This window comes from Mauremys reevesii, linkage group 7, assembly GCF_016161935.1.
Source record: "Mauremys reevesii isolate NIE-2019 linkage group 7, ASM1616193v1, whole genome shotgun sequence".
NCBI classification, from domain to species: Eukaryota; Metazoa; Chordata; order Testudines; family Geoemydidae; genus Mauremys; species Mauremys reevesii.
Window position 1 is genome coordinate 105,883,382 of NC_052629.1, and position 14,817 is coordinate 105,898,198.

Below are 14,817 nucleotides of genomic sequence, written 5' to 3' on the forward strand. Positions count from 1 at the left end.
TTGTGCGCAGCCCCCTAAAATTGCATGCAGCTCAGCATAGAAGCGGCATGTTTTTCGACCTGCCCCGGACCTTCCATTTGCTTCTTTGGTTTTCTGGTAGGCTTGTCTGAGCTCCTTAACTTTCACTCTGCACTGCACGGAGTCCCTGCTGTGGCCTTTAGCAGTCATAGCCTTAGAAATTCTTTCAAATACTTTTTCATTTCGTCTTTTGGAACGCAGTTCTGTTAGCACTGAATCCTCTCCCCATATAGCGATCAGATCCATTACCTCCCGAGCGGTCCATGCTGGGGCTCTTTTTCGATTCTCAGGAGACTGCATTGTTAACTGTGCTGATGAGCTGTGCGTGGTCACCTGTGCTGATGAGCTGTGCGTGGTCACCTGTGATGATGAGCTCTCCACGCTGTCGAAGCAGGAAATGAATTTCAAAAGTTCGCGGGGCTTTTCCTGTCTACCTGGCCAGTGCATCCGAGTTGAGAATGCTGTCCAGAGCGGTCAGTGGTGCACTGTGGGATAGCTCCCGGAGGCCAATACCGTCGATTGCGGCCACACTAACCCTATTCCGATATGTTAATACCGATATTAGCGCTACTCCTCTCGTCGGGCAGGAGTACAGAAACCGATTTAAAGAGCCATTAAAATCGATATAAGGTGCCTCCTAGTGTGGACGGTTGTGGCGTTAAATCGGTTTTACACTCGTAAAACCGATTTAAACGCCTAGTGTAGACCAGGCTAAAGTCTCCGCTTTCAGGTAAGGTCCTGATACTCTTTTCAGCTCTTAATTGTTAACCATGGGCCAAATCTACAGGTGCTTATTCAGGTTGCTGTACAGCCTTTAGTCTGGCAGGTTCTAGTGGCTTCAAGGGGAGCTTTAGCTGAGTAAAACATTGAGTAAGGCCTTCAGGCATTGGCCCAATGGAACTGGATGAGAGAGCGAGGTGGGTGTAGGTGAACAGTAAAATCTCTGCTCTGTCAACCAGGGCTGGCTCCAAGTTTTTTGCTACCCCAAGCAAAAAAATTTTCCTGTGTCCCCCCCCAGCCCCGCCCCCCTCCCCCCCCCCTTCCAACCCCTTCCCCCACTCCCTGTCCCTGCCTCCTCCTCCGGGCGCGCCACATTTCCCCTCCTACCCTTCCCTCCCAGGCTTGCCTCAGGGGAGCAGGTGGAGTGGAGGTGAGCTGCGGCGATGGGGGGCATGGGAGGGCTGCCGGAAGTAACCCTGGGGGGGGGCAGAGGAACCACTTCCCCCCAGCTCACCTCTGCCTCCTCCCGCAAGTGCGCCACCGCTCCACTTCTCCCCCCTCCCTCCCAGGCTTGCCGCCAAACAGCTGATTCGCGTGGCAAGCCTGGGAGGGAGGGGGCAGAAATGGGAGTGCCGGCGCGCTCGGGGGAGCAGGCGGCAGTGGAGCTCCTGGCTTTTTGCGCCCCAAGCAAAAAAACAAACCAAAAAAAGAAGCCGGAGTGCCGCCCCTTGGAAAGTGCCGCCCCAAGCACATGCTTGGAGCACTGGTGCCTAGAGCCGGCCCTGCTGTCAACACAGCCTCCCCAAAAGATCAACGGTTGCAAATGTGCTATTTCCCAAAACTATACCCAGTAGGGCCCATCAGTAGTGATCTCTGATATAGAGTGAAATTCCTTTAATATGGCCAAATCCTGAGGCCCTTACTCAAGGCAAAACGTCTGTTGAAAACAATCAGTAAGGACAGTAAAACCTCAGGACAAAACACAGTATTTGGCCCATCGTGAACAGTTTACTCTTAAAATGCCTGTCTCCAGTAGCAAAAGGCCAGGTTATACATTGACCGTCTCCCTTTACAATATGTTGGATAGTGCTGAGGTAACTCACATTAAAACATAGCCCATTAATTTTATATTTTGAAATTGTCCCTTTTAGCTCTGCCCACACTGAGGCTCTGCTAATCGAGTTCTGTTTCTTGCTGTGTGTGCATAGATGATGATGAGTTTCAGCTGAGGAAAAACCCATTTAAAATCCCTTCGGATATTGATATCTTCTTACTGAGAGACAAGGAAAGAGAACGGGCTAAGGCGGTATGTATAACAACTAAGGCAAAAGCGAAGAGGTTTGCAGTGCATTCGAAAGGGGATGGCAGCCTTAACAAAACTTCTTGTACGAAAGAACATTACAGGCCAGATTCTGAGCTGGTGTAAATCAGAGTAGCTCCATTGAAGACAATGGAGCCAGGTTGATTAACAGCAGCTGAGAATCTGGGCAGGTATTTGAAAATTATTTTTATTGCTCTTCTGTTTCTTTCCTTCTATAGAATGGTGGATTTAGCATTCCTGTGGGAGGCTCCTGAAATTACTTATTTCTGTAGCCCCTTTGGGTTTTACAGATCTCCTGTTTTACAGTTAATCAGACTCATCCCTTGACTTGGAGAGCCCACGTACTAATGCTGGCTTGTGCTGGACCATAAGCTAAATGAATGCTAAGGTTGACAGATTAATTTAGGACTCCAAGCTTCTGTCCATATGAGAAGTGGAATTGGAACCCCAAGGGCAGGACTAGAGAGGTCTGGAAGTTGGAGCGAGCCAGCTCTGTGGTATGCTTCCTTCTTCCCCACAGCCCTGGAGGGGTTTCCTCGAGGCTCCAGATCCACGAATGGGGAAGGACACAGGGGAGCCCATGGTAGTTCAATTCTTGTAGGGTCTGTGCTTTCAAAAGGCTGCAGGAGGCAGGCAGCACTGTGAAGGCAAGAGTCCTCTGTGTGAATGTCCCTTACATTTGAGAGGTTCCCCGAGATCAGCCTCTTCTGCTGAGTAGGGGGACAAATGCCAGCCCTGTAATAGAATAATGAAAAGGAGACTCTGCAAGTCCCCACTCTGCCTCTCAGGAATAACCCACAAAGGGAAACACAAGGCACTCAATACATTTGGGTTTGTTTAGTTTGGAAAAGAGAAGACTGAGAGGGGACATGATAGCAGTTTTCAGATATCTAAAAGAGTGTCATAAGGAGGAGGGAGAAAACTTGTTCGTCTTAGCCTCTAAGGATAGAACAAGAAGCAATGGGCTTAAACTGCAGCAAGGGAGGTTTAGGTTGGACATTAGGGAAAAGTTCCTAACTGTCAGGGTGGTTAAACACTGGAATAAATTGCCTAGGGAGGTTGTGGAATCTCCATCTCTGGAAATATTTAAGAGTAGGTTAGATAAATGTCTATTAGGGATGGTCTAGCCAGTATTTGGTCCTGCCAAGAGTGCAGGGGACTGGACTTGATGCCATCTCGAGGTCCCTTCCAGTCCTAGAATCTATGAATACATTTAAAATCTAGCAGGAGAGGAGATTTAGCAACAGTGTGCACATGGCTGGGTGTAAGCTTCAAGGAATGAGATGCATTGTTTGGGTGGCTCCAAGGCAGTATCACGAGGAGTAATAGGATGAAACTGAGCAAATATAAATATCAGAAAAGCTTCCTAATGGGGAAATCAGTTAGATTGGGAAGTAATCTCTTGAATCATTTGAAGACTGTACTGGACAAAGTACTTGACTAGGAGAACTTGTCTACATAACTGAAGTCTCCTCCTAGGAACGTGAGCGAAATAAGACCCTGAAAGTCCATGAGAAGATGACCTATTCCACTATGATGAATGCCAAGCAGTCGGGGTTCAAGAAGGAGCTCCAGAAGGAGGAGGAAGCAGAGGACAGAGAACTGGCAGCAGAAGCACAGAGACTGAAAGCTCTCCAAGAAAGTATCTCTTGGAAGATAGCAGTCACCAAAGGTAGAAAACTTGCTAGACTTAACATCCCATCAGGCTCCACGAAGGACTGTAACAAAGAAGGGTTGAGAGTTGCAAGTATTCTTGTTCTCTTCAGAAGCAGCTCGTAGTTGAGTTCCTCTAGCATGCAGGCACCACAGTCGTCTATCATACCTTGCCAATATCCATGCATCTCTGGTCTCTACCATATGTATGTACATAAAGGCTTATATGTGGCACAGACAGAAATATTACAACACAGTGGACCAAATTCTGCCTTATCTTACACCCCATGCAAAAAGTTGCGAGTCATGACAGAGCTTGGTCTGGGGCTCCCAAGGCTCTAGCTTATGCTGTGGGTCATGGAGATATTTCCATTCCACCATGATCCAGCAAGTTATATTTGTCTGCATTTAGGGCCAAATCTTGATCCCATGAAAGTCAATAGGAGTTTTGCCATTAATGCAATGTGATTTAGATTTGGCTTTTATGGGGGCCTGACACTCCACTCTGTTATACCAGTTTCATGCAGGTGTAACTCCATTAAAATCAGTATGAAACTAGTGTCACAGATTGGAGAACCAGTCCAGGAACTCCACCTCAGTATCCTTAGTACTTCCTTATTGCTAAAATACATGCACAAACTTTTACCTTTGCAAGTAAAATTCTCCTTTGCTTTTGCGTGCTTTGCTATCCATTTTTTTTTTTTTTGCTTTGACACTAACTGCAGTGATGGGCACAAACCTGAATAACAAAGACCGAAAACCACAAAGGTTCAGAGCTCTGCTCTTTAAAGCAATTCATTATATAGTTCTCCCAACATCAGAAATTATTCTGATTCAACCCTGTGACTCCATCCAAGTGCCAGAAGCCTCCTGAGGTTTTTTTTCTCCTTTTCCTAATCAAGGACAAAGTTAATTCACTTTCTGTTACCATTCCACTTCCTGGTTTTTTTCCCCCTCCAGCAGACAAAGACACCCAGCGTGAGCTGACTTGATTCTGGACCTGCTCGTTTAGGCCTCAAGTGCAGACACTGATGCCCATTCCAATGAGTTCTCCCTACTAAATGCGGTTTTGCGTATACGCCTCCTTTTGTTTGGTCACTGCGTTTTGCCTTGACTACTTGTTCCACCCCCAGCTTGCACGACTTTGTCTCATGCTTTCAGACCAGCAAGTGGAAAAAGAGACGCTCCATGAATACATAGACAAGAAGCGACAGATGTTTCTGCTGCAGGTATTTGGCTTTGGTTTACGAATGTGATTCATGTAAAAACTATTTTGAGCTCCTTCCTCGTGTGTTGTTTTATATGCAGCATGGCTAGTGGTTAGAGCAGGGGAGTGCTAATGAGGCCTCATTAGCTGAATGTGTTGGTATTGTGGTTAAGGCACTGGAGAGGGACTCAGGATACCTGGTTCTATCACAGATTTACTAGGTGATCTTACATAAATCGCTTAATCTACCTTTGCCTCAGTTCCTCATCTGTAAAATGAGGATAATACTTCCTTCCTGCACAAGGCTGTTATGAGGATAAATTCATTAATGATTGTGATGTGCTTGGACACTACGGTGATGATGACAGTGTAAGTGTGTGGACAGATTGGACCTGATTCACAAATACAACTCCTATCTTATGCCAACATAACTCAGTTGAAATCAATGGTATTATCTAGTTGTTAGAGCAGGGACGGGGGTTATAGGACTCCTGGGTTCTATTTTTAGCTTCATCCCTGACTTGCTCTGTGAATCATTAAGCCTCTCCCTGCCTCAGCCCACCCATCAGCACGAGGGTCAAAGTGCTTTGAGATCCTCAGGGAGAAGGCACCGCTGCCGTGTGAAGCCATGTGTATGTTTGTGGCTTATGTAACAATGGTTGCAGCAGCCGGAAAAGAACCAGGCTAAACCAGAATTCTAAGGAAACCAAGCGGAGTGAGGAGGTAGCATGAGTCACCGTGTTCCCCTTTTGGGTTGATTTCAGTACGCTGTGGCAATAAAGAGAGATGAAATTCAGAAGCTGGAAAGCTTAGCAGCAGAAGAGGAAGCAAAACTGGAAAAGGCTGAACAGTACCTGGAGAAGGATGCCGCCATGTTTGACGAGTTCCTGAAGGAGAACGATAAAAACTCTGCTCAGGCGCTGAAAACGTAACGCAAGTGGTGGGGGCAACACGTAGACTCTTTGGCATGGACATGAGGGGGCTCCATGGCCATAGTCCCTGCCACACACACAGTGCTCCCAGGAGCATCACTGGGCGTTCTGCACTTGGCAAGGCGGCAGGTTTATGCCCCTGTCTCCAGGCACATCTGTTTGGGTACCCATGCTAGAGGTTACACACAGACCCTCTGAATCCAGACTTCTCTTTGCAGAGCTCTAAAGCTGATTAGCATGCAGGCCCACGGCCCAGTCAAGCGACACCATTGGCTCAAGCCAAGTTTGAGTCCAAGGGGGGATTCACCACCCTGTGAAGGTTGTTTCCACTGCTGCCCTGCATGGGGGTGGACACCTGGAGTGGGGCTGAGGGGAGATTCCTCAAACAGCTGCTGACTGTGCCCCTTTCCAGCCAGCAGCACCTGCTGCTTTAGTCAATGGGGCGATCATCCTGCCCATTGATAAGGGTTGTAGTGGAGCAGTGCCACTAGTCTAATCCCCAGGTAAAGGTCCTGCCCTCGGGGACCTCTAAGGGAATCTGTAAGTGAAGGTGTGATTGTAGCACAGGGAGGCCTGCCCATGATAGCTTTAATCCATCTAGCACAAGTAACAATGGTAGTATAGATCTGGCAGCATGGGCCTTTAGCACTGGCTAGCAAGAAGAGTACAAGCATGCCAGGCTCCCTGGATATATGCTCTGGTTGCTAGCCTGTGCCTCCATGTCTCAAGAACTACTGTTATCCTCCGTTTTCTGAGTCCAGTATTGCAATATAATAATTGCTTACATAGATCTAGTGTCACTGGTAACTCAAAGTCTGCGTGGAACACTTGGTTCTAATCCCCTTGTTTCAGACATTAGGAAATAGTGGCTGGGTAGAAATTTAAAAAAAAAAGTTTGAAATTACAATGGGAAATGGGGGAGGAGATGGGGTTTTCTACCATCTCTCTTCATAGCAAACTTGAACATTCCTTTTGACCTGAAATTCTTTAACTCCATTCACTCGCCTCCACCCCCACCCCCGGCTCTGGTCTTGGCTCAAATGACTTGGTTTGTTCATACTTCCAATGAGCTGGGTGAAATGAGTTTGATGTCAGTCCAGTAGACCAGGAATATCACAAAAGCAGTGTCACAACAGAGAGTCAGCAGAGTACGTTTTCAGATATAATAAAGATTTCCGTCCGCTCCATCTGTTTCCTCTGTCCTAGACACTTCTCCACCACCTCACTACAACTGCGGTTCTATGCACATTTGCAATCTTATTTTTATGCATTCTTCCCTAGTGCTGAAAAAGAAACCAAAGCAAAGATAGAGAAAATAATCGAGATCCGGGAGCTTACTGCACAAATGATGAGCATTCAAAGGTAACAATCACCCAGCGAACCGTGTCACTGAATAGCTTGAACCTTTAACAGACCTTATGGAGCTGCATCCTCAGAGCTGCCGCCTTTTAAAGTTTGTGTTGTCAGTGTCACCTGAAGCCAAACTGTCATGAGACAGTAGCTGTGTAATGGAACAATGCAACTTCATGTTGCAATGTCGTCACATTGTAATGCAATCCGATAACATTGAGCTGATTGCGCCACCTTCCTCATGCTAAAAATAAAAAAAACTTTAAGGGCCTTAAATATTCTTGTGTGAGTGGCAGGTTACCCCAGCCATGTGCTCAGTCAGGTTCCTCTGATAATCTCAGGGAGAATTATCAAAACTGGGCCAAATTCAGTCCTGGGGTAAGTGGGTGCAATTTGTACTGATATACCAGTTTATGGCACTGCTGAATTTCACCCTCTAGCCTTGGAGTATGACACACAGACAGGAAAGGTTGAGCTTCTCAAATTACAGCACTAAAGCTTGGTCATCAAGTAACTAGCTTTTTTATTAAACTTCGATAGTGCCCTCTCATAACACGGACAGGGTTTTAGAGAAGACTTGAGATTGTCTCTGTGGGCATTGGCTTTGCCTTAAAATGCTGGGACTGTGCTCACTGATGCTGGTTTAAATCTGAAGTGACTCTTTTGACTTCACTGGTGTCAAGATGTTTGCATGGCAGTTGCTCAATTATCATGATGCTATTTCAATAGCACTACTTCAGGTTTACCCCAGCATCGCTGAGAGCAGAACCTGGCCAAGTCAGGAATATAAAAGGGATTTCCCCATATTATATCTACCACCACCTGATACTTTGGGTTTTTGCAGGTTCTTCTATGGAGGGCATTGTTTGACCATTCCCAAAGTTAGAATGTTGCACAAAGCCCTACATAGTTGACTGGAACTCCCAGAAGACTCTTGGAGCTTGTTTTTTTTTTTAAACAGACCTAGTGTTAATGCACATCCTAAAATGTGCACAATATCATGGCTAATGTGCATGCCCAATTACTTCAATTATGCATGTAAATTGGGTGTTGTTAAACGATCAGGCATTTGCTGAACTGGCCATTGACATGCCATTACACAACATACATGTAATTGTATATACAGTACAAATTTTGTGTACATTCATATTCAGAAAACATAGCCTTCATCTCCAAAGACAGAAGGAAAATCTGCTCTCCCATTTACCTTACTTGTTGCATCATCTTGGAATAGATGGATCTTATGTTCTTATGGATAGTAGATGAACGCCTTGCACTGTCTGTGAAACTAGATAGCTTTGGTATAATAGCTAGAGGAGGGTATAGCTAGGCAGAGTATGAGCAACGGCATTTGAAATGGATCTAAAACTTCCAAAAGATTGGGTCTGACCATATCTAGGTTTTGGTCTGTCCCCATCTCTAGTATTGACTCACTTAAATCTGAGGTTTCAAAGATATTATTATGGTATTTTTCATGGAATATACACTGCAGGGAACAAGCCTGACCTTGGCACAGGGAAGATGATCCAGTAAGTCTTCTCTGTCTTAACGTGGATGAAGCTATGGTTTTCCTCATTGAGGGAGAGATTAGGGAGTCCTCCAAACACCTAATTTCTCACTCCACTCATTACTCTCTCCATCCTCAGAGATCTTACGCCCAGCAAAGGATGACTGGATGCAGCTCATTAATACACTGCTCCATCTTTCAGCCATAAAGGTTCCCTTCCCCCAAACCTGCAAGACTAAGCTTGCTACCTTGGCATTCCCAGCCCGGCCACCCTGGCAATGCAGAATGTGAACTGGATCTTCTGATCTCTCATGTGGCAGCACTCTTACTGGGCCACTGAGCCAATCCTGATCTTGTTTATAACCGCCGTTCTGGGAGCCTGTAACAGGAAATCTTTCCTAAGTGAAAGATGTTCTCCTCCTATGAGCCCTGTATTGTGGGGGCTGGCATTGATTCTCAGCTGACAGCTCTAGATTGTGTCCCACAATTTCCTCAGGGAGCCTTTACAGATGCCTAATTTGAGTGAAAGCAGCAAAGAATCCTGTGGCACCTTATAGACTAACAGACGTTTTGGAGCATGAGCTTTCGTGGGTGAATACCCACTTTGTCGGATGCAGGCCCTTGAGGATACCTGTGTATTACAGGTGCCTTCACTGGACTCTCACAGGAGCAGGGATTGAAGTAGGGGTGAGATGGGACTGGGGGAGTGAAGACCTTCTCTTCTACTAAAAGCAGAGGAGAGCTCCTCTCTTCTCATTAGCTTCAAGAGGCAGGGCTTCTCCACAGCTCCCCCTTCTCCTTGGCTGGTGTGTTGAGAGTTCCCCGTCCTGTATCAATGTACTCTGACCTCCTGTGCAGGGGTAATGGATCAGAACAGAGTGACCCATTCTGTTGAGGATGCACAAGAAGGAATATGTGGATGCTAGCTCATGCCCTCTTAGCTGTGCAGGTCTAACAGCAGTTAAAAACTTGTTGGCCTGGAATCTGCGGCTCAGACTTTGAATGCACACAGGGAGTGGGTTTGTGGAGTGAGGCAGAGCCATATTGAAATAGTTGCTGTCAGAATAGAGCTGCATTTTAGGACAGAAGTTCTTCAGAATGGCGCTTTTAACTGTGCTATTAAACCTAGTGCAACCTGTTTGCTCCTCTGTTGTAGTGAGATATCCAGGTTTGAAGACACTTTGAAGGAGTACAAGAAGTACAAGAACTTCCTCTACCAGCTCTCTCCAAAAGAGTGGCGGGAAGAGTATGAAAAAAAGCAGATGAAGACAAAGGCAATGAAAATGTCCTCTGAAGTGAAAGAAGAAAAAATCTCCGTTTCTCCCATCACGCCCAAGGGTAAGTTCTCCCAAGAAGAGTTTCTGGCCATTCTTCACTGTGTGCAGCCTCCCCTTCTAAGGATATGTTTCTCTTGTGTTCAGGCCAGGATCCAACACCCCGAACCAGACGTGGCAAGTTGCCTTATCTTGGCTATACAGGACGTCAGAGTGTTGATTTCTCTTCAGGAGGGCCTGATTTGAGGGCCCCAAGCCAAATCACGCAGAGAAGGGAATCTCTCAGGCCAGGCAAAAGCCCCTCAAAGCAAAACTTGAAATCCCAGCAGGCAAGACGACAGTAAGTATGAGACACCCGGTGAAGGCGATGGATGTAAATATAGGAGAGCTGTCAGTCAGATGACAGTAGCTACAGGTATGCGTGAGTATTATTTACCTTCTGTGTTTTTAGGGAAAGCATCAGTCAATGCGTTTGGCTCTCTTATTAGAACAAGTCAAAATGCTCAGAGGGCCAGATTCTCAGTTGCTGTAAACTGGCATAGCCCCATTGATCTCCATAGACGTGCACCAACGTACACCAGCTGAGCACTTGGCTAAAGTGTTTGTTTCCTCAAGCCGCCACCCAGTGGTATTCTAGGACAAAAGGCATTTGTCCCACAACAAAACTTCCTTCTGGGAGGTGTTGCTCCCCGCCAAATTGCCATTGCGTACTGTGGAACATTGAACCAATGCACCCATTGGCATCCGTTCTCCCTGGGAATGGAGTTTCACTAGGTCTGACTTCATTGTAAGAGGGCTCCACTGTATCTGCTTGTCATGTGCATTATAATCATGAGTAATTAAAGATGTAATCAATGTATGCTGGGAGGCAGGGAGAATAATGCTCCCTGTACCAGGTGTGGCCATGGGTTCCCTGTAACCACAGCGACTTAGAAGCAGAGAGGCAGGAAAGGGGAGGAGGGAGTATAGACAAGGCCAGCTTCACCATGCAGGCAAAGGAGGCAGTTGCTTGGGGCAGCAAAGTGTTTGCTACCTGTTTGCGTGGGTAACGGGATTATTTGCCAGTCTGCCTAAGTGAAGAGAACATCACTAATAATAATTGTTGTTTTGAGGGCAGCTCCCTTTTCCTCCAGTTGAAGGTCTGGTCACCCAATTTTGGTACCCCTACAATGAGCAGCACTTACATGAGTTCTCCCCCTGAAATCAAATGGGACGACTTGCCTGACTCTGCTATTCAGCACATAGTGGCTGCAGAAGAGGAACTTTAGAATATTACCTTTAGCAACAGACCCAATCCCCAGAGTTAGGATCTGGATCCATTTGTAAAATTCCCCAAAGGGAGTGATCTGATGGGGAGTTTTGGAGCTGCCCCGTCGTGGCATGAAGAGGACATGGAAGAGAGTGCATGGAGCAGGAGCAGCAGCAGCAAAGGCTGATGAGCGGAATCTGCTGCTGACATCAGTCCAATGTCTCTCACCCTGTTGCTCTTCATTATGCACTTGGGACTGCTTCCTCGCTGGAGCAGTGAAATAAACAGCTGCACTGTTCATTAATGGCCCCGGGGGTCCTGCTTAGGAATATGTTACTCTGCCATGCCTTCAAACTTGCCCACTTTCTCTCCTGTGCGCAGGGTATAGGGAACAGGGAGGTACACTCTGCAGATGGCTCCAGCTGTGTGGAAACCGCTCTGCCTAGGAGCACTGCTGCAACCAGCCTGTATGGAGCACACATGCAGAACCACTCCATACCATGCATTCTGCTGCTCCACGGGCCACTGGATCAAGCCCTTGATTCAACCCATTATAGAGAGCGGAGCTCAGCTGCCGAATTCGCATCCACAGCTGGGTCCCAGACACCCCTAAAGGTTGGGGGTGTTCAAAATCAGTGGTTTTGGTTTAGGGCTATCTGTTGTTGCAATACCAGTGGAAATGGCTCTGCAACGGAACCCAGAAAGGCTGAGAATGGCAGTCCTTTGGGGTGGGGACCATCTTTTTGTTCTGTTTGTGCAACAGTTAGCGTAATGGGGCCTGGTACATCTCTTGGGTTCCTAGGCGATACCATAAAACAAATAACAGTCTAGAAAGAACCCAGCCCTGCAAATATTAATATTTAAAATCAGACAGGTAACATGCAAAATAAACATAAATTGCCAGCTATGTACTGGAACAACCCGAGGTGGTTTGCAGCTGTTATTAACTTAGCAAGCGCACTAGGAGTCTGGCTACTAGCTAACAAGATCTCCTTTAACATGGTTTAAGCAATCATTTCTGTAAGTGCCTGTCACTGGAAATACCTTTTCAGGAGCATTGCCGCCCTAGCAATGGAGGAGAAGGCGAGTACAACCTTCGCTGACAATGAGGACGAGGATGAGGTCAGTAGCCTTGTGTTGAACTACTCAGATATTATACGTGTCTTCTCATTCCATCTGTGGCTTGTTGATTTCCCATACCTTCCAACCATTAGTTGATGAATTGTGGAGTTCCTGTATCTAATGATTACAACACTGCATGCTTATTGTCTTTTAGGATATCTTAGTGATGAGTGTAATAGAAATATCTGAACCAAGGGAATAATTTATTACCTTTGCCTTTAGCAGACCCAGGATCAACTCAGTTTGCCACCAGTCATACTATGTGTTTAAGATTTTTGTTATTATAAAGTGATTTTTTTAAGTCCAAAATTCAACTTTTGTAAAGAGACATTTTTAACAACTGTAAATAGAGGTGGTGGTTGTTCTCCTTAAATTTCAACATCTGCTCCCCGTGCCACTTACAATGCAGCAAACCCAAAGAAAAACAGCATAGAGGCTAGCTCATGGGAGACAAAAATGAAACTGACCAATGACAGAGCAGAATAAAATGCAGAAAAGTAAATTCGCAGCATAAATGGTGAATATTAGATTTTTCAAATCTCATCTTTTCATAATCCCCATCACTAAAACAGGCAAGGATTCAAAACCAGAAGCCTGCTCTTGACAGATGTCCATTTAAAGCCAACATTTTCAAAGTTGCAATAGCTGCAGTTACATGTGGGAATGGAGTACTGCACAAATGACTGTTCAGCCATCTAAATGGCCATTTATGCCTGCAGTTGTAGTAACTGCCCCACCACAGCAGGTGTGCAATTGCACACTTGTGTCTATGTATGTAAGCCTCCACCTTTTAAAAAAAATCTGTCCCATCACCCATTCATTCTAACTTAGAACACAGCGTCGGCGTGCAATTTAAGTACTAAAAATGTTGACGGTTGCTGAATGAAGAGGTACTTTCAAACTTATGTTTTGATGCCAAATATGATATTCGCTGCCCAGACTTGTTGCAAGCAGAACGTCTGTACAGAGAAGCGCATTGCTACATTTGCTTAAAGGATGTTACACCGCAGTAGGGTTGCACGGAGCCCGGATGAACCTCAGCTGATTAAATGAGATGTGTGTGATGTTTCCCTCCCTCTTTAAAAATAAAATGAAATGCTGTGTGGAAAGTATCTGGGGAGCCAGCAGCAGACCAAATGTGCACCATTAACAGCTGCCCATTTAGACTTAGGATACCAAATCCCATCAACCCCTTAGTATTTTGCCCCAGCAGGTTTGTTAGTGGCTGCAGCTACCCTTTACCTACCTTTTTGCTGACAACGTGCCCGGCTTCATCCTAAAATGGATCTAAAATTCAATTACTTCTGTTCAGGTTCTCACCCTGCCCTCCTCACCGCAGTGATGTGACTAGCATTTGTCATGTGCGATTCTCACTCTCCCCCTGCCCCACACACACTTCTGTCGCCAAGGAGAAAATCATGTGACGTTTTCTTTTCATTTGAGGGCAGCAAACTGCCCAGGGTATATGGTCCCAAGAGGTGTTAGGAGCCAAGAGCAGAGTCTGTTCCACCTTCAGCTATCGCTGGTGTAAGGAACCCTGCATGGTTGATATGCTCACTGTTCCTCAGCTTCAGTCATGACCTCTCATCGTCTAGGACCAATTACGGCTGGTTTCAAGCAGCTTATTGGTAGCAGCTGTCTTTAATCTTTTACTTTCCTAACCTTCATCCCTGCAGACCTTAGGAGCAATAATTAGAGGGTGAAGGGCCGTAAAGGACCTTCCAATCCCTCACGGCAGGGAGGTGAAGACAGGGAATGTTGAGAGAGGAATATAATGGGTTCTTACTGGGACACAGTGGCTTCTTACCTGGTCCAATGTCAAACTATGCGAGCCTCACATTCACCTCAGCTTGGTACCTCATTTCCCCATCTCTTCAGGCACTTGGGTGCGTAGACATTTTGGTGATTTAAGTAGGTGGATCTTCCAGCCAAAGCAAAAAGTCCTTCCTTTGTGGGGTAAACAAAGACCAGACAAAATGAAGAGACCCAGAATCTTTCACCCAGTCTCCATACTGGGTCACAGCCTTCCCTAGTGCTCTGCACACATTTTACCTTATTTGCGGTCCTCCTCTGGGCCACCGCTTCCTTCCTCTGTTTGCAGCAGTTTCCACATCACCCCCAGCTGGCACAATGGGGGAGCCCAGACCCTTCCACTAGTCTGGGTTCCATCCCTAGGACAATTATACCGGCCTCTGCCCTCAACCCTGCTTCGCTCTTCCTAGGCCCCTTCCCTCCTCTGCCAAACTGCTGCTCTTCCCAGGTCTCTCCAACCCACTGCTTTGGTCCTCTGTGAAGGACCCCCAGCTCAGGTCTTGCCTCAGCTTGGTCACTCTCCCACTGAGGGGGTTGTATACACACATTTGTATGGGTTTAGTTACTCCTTGCATGGACACTTACTCTGGTTTCAGAGTGGCTTATTTCAACATAAACCTGTTCCCACTCGACTACACTAAATCACAGTAAG

At 46.3% G+C, this 14,817-nt stretch overlaps 1 protein-coding gene across 4 annotated transcripts in view; it reads left to right on the forward strand.

The window, feature by feature from the left end:
* Positions 1-14,817, forward strand: part of CFAP100 (cilia and flagella associated protein 100) — a 33,320-nt gene that overhangs the window by 11,825 nt on the left and 6,678 nt on the right. For all 4 annotated transcript variants that reach the window (XM_039547680.1, XM_039547679.1, XM_039547681.1 and 1 more), the window contains exons 4-12: positions 732-748; positions 1,947-2,044; positions 3,539-3,731; positions 4,874-4,941; positions 5,684-5,847; positions 7,133-7,213; positions 9,865-10,046; positions 10,130-10,322; positions 12,284-12,353. In XM_039547680.1, the coding sequence (XP_039403614.1) occupies positions 732-748; positions 1,947-2,044; positions 3,539-3,731; positions 4,874-4,941; positions 5,684-5,847; positions 7,133-7,213; positions 9,865-10,046; positions 10,130-10,322; positions 12,284-12,353 (1,066 nt within the window). The remainder of the gene's footprint in view (positions 1-731; positions 749-1,946; positions 2,045-3,538; positions 3,732-4,873; positions 4,942-5,683; positions 5,848-7,132; positions 7,214-9,864; positions 10,047-10,129; positions 10,323-12,283; positions 12,354-14,817) is intronic.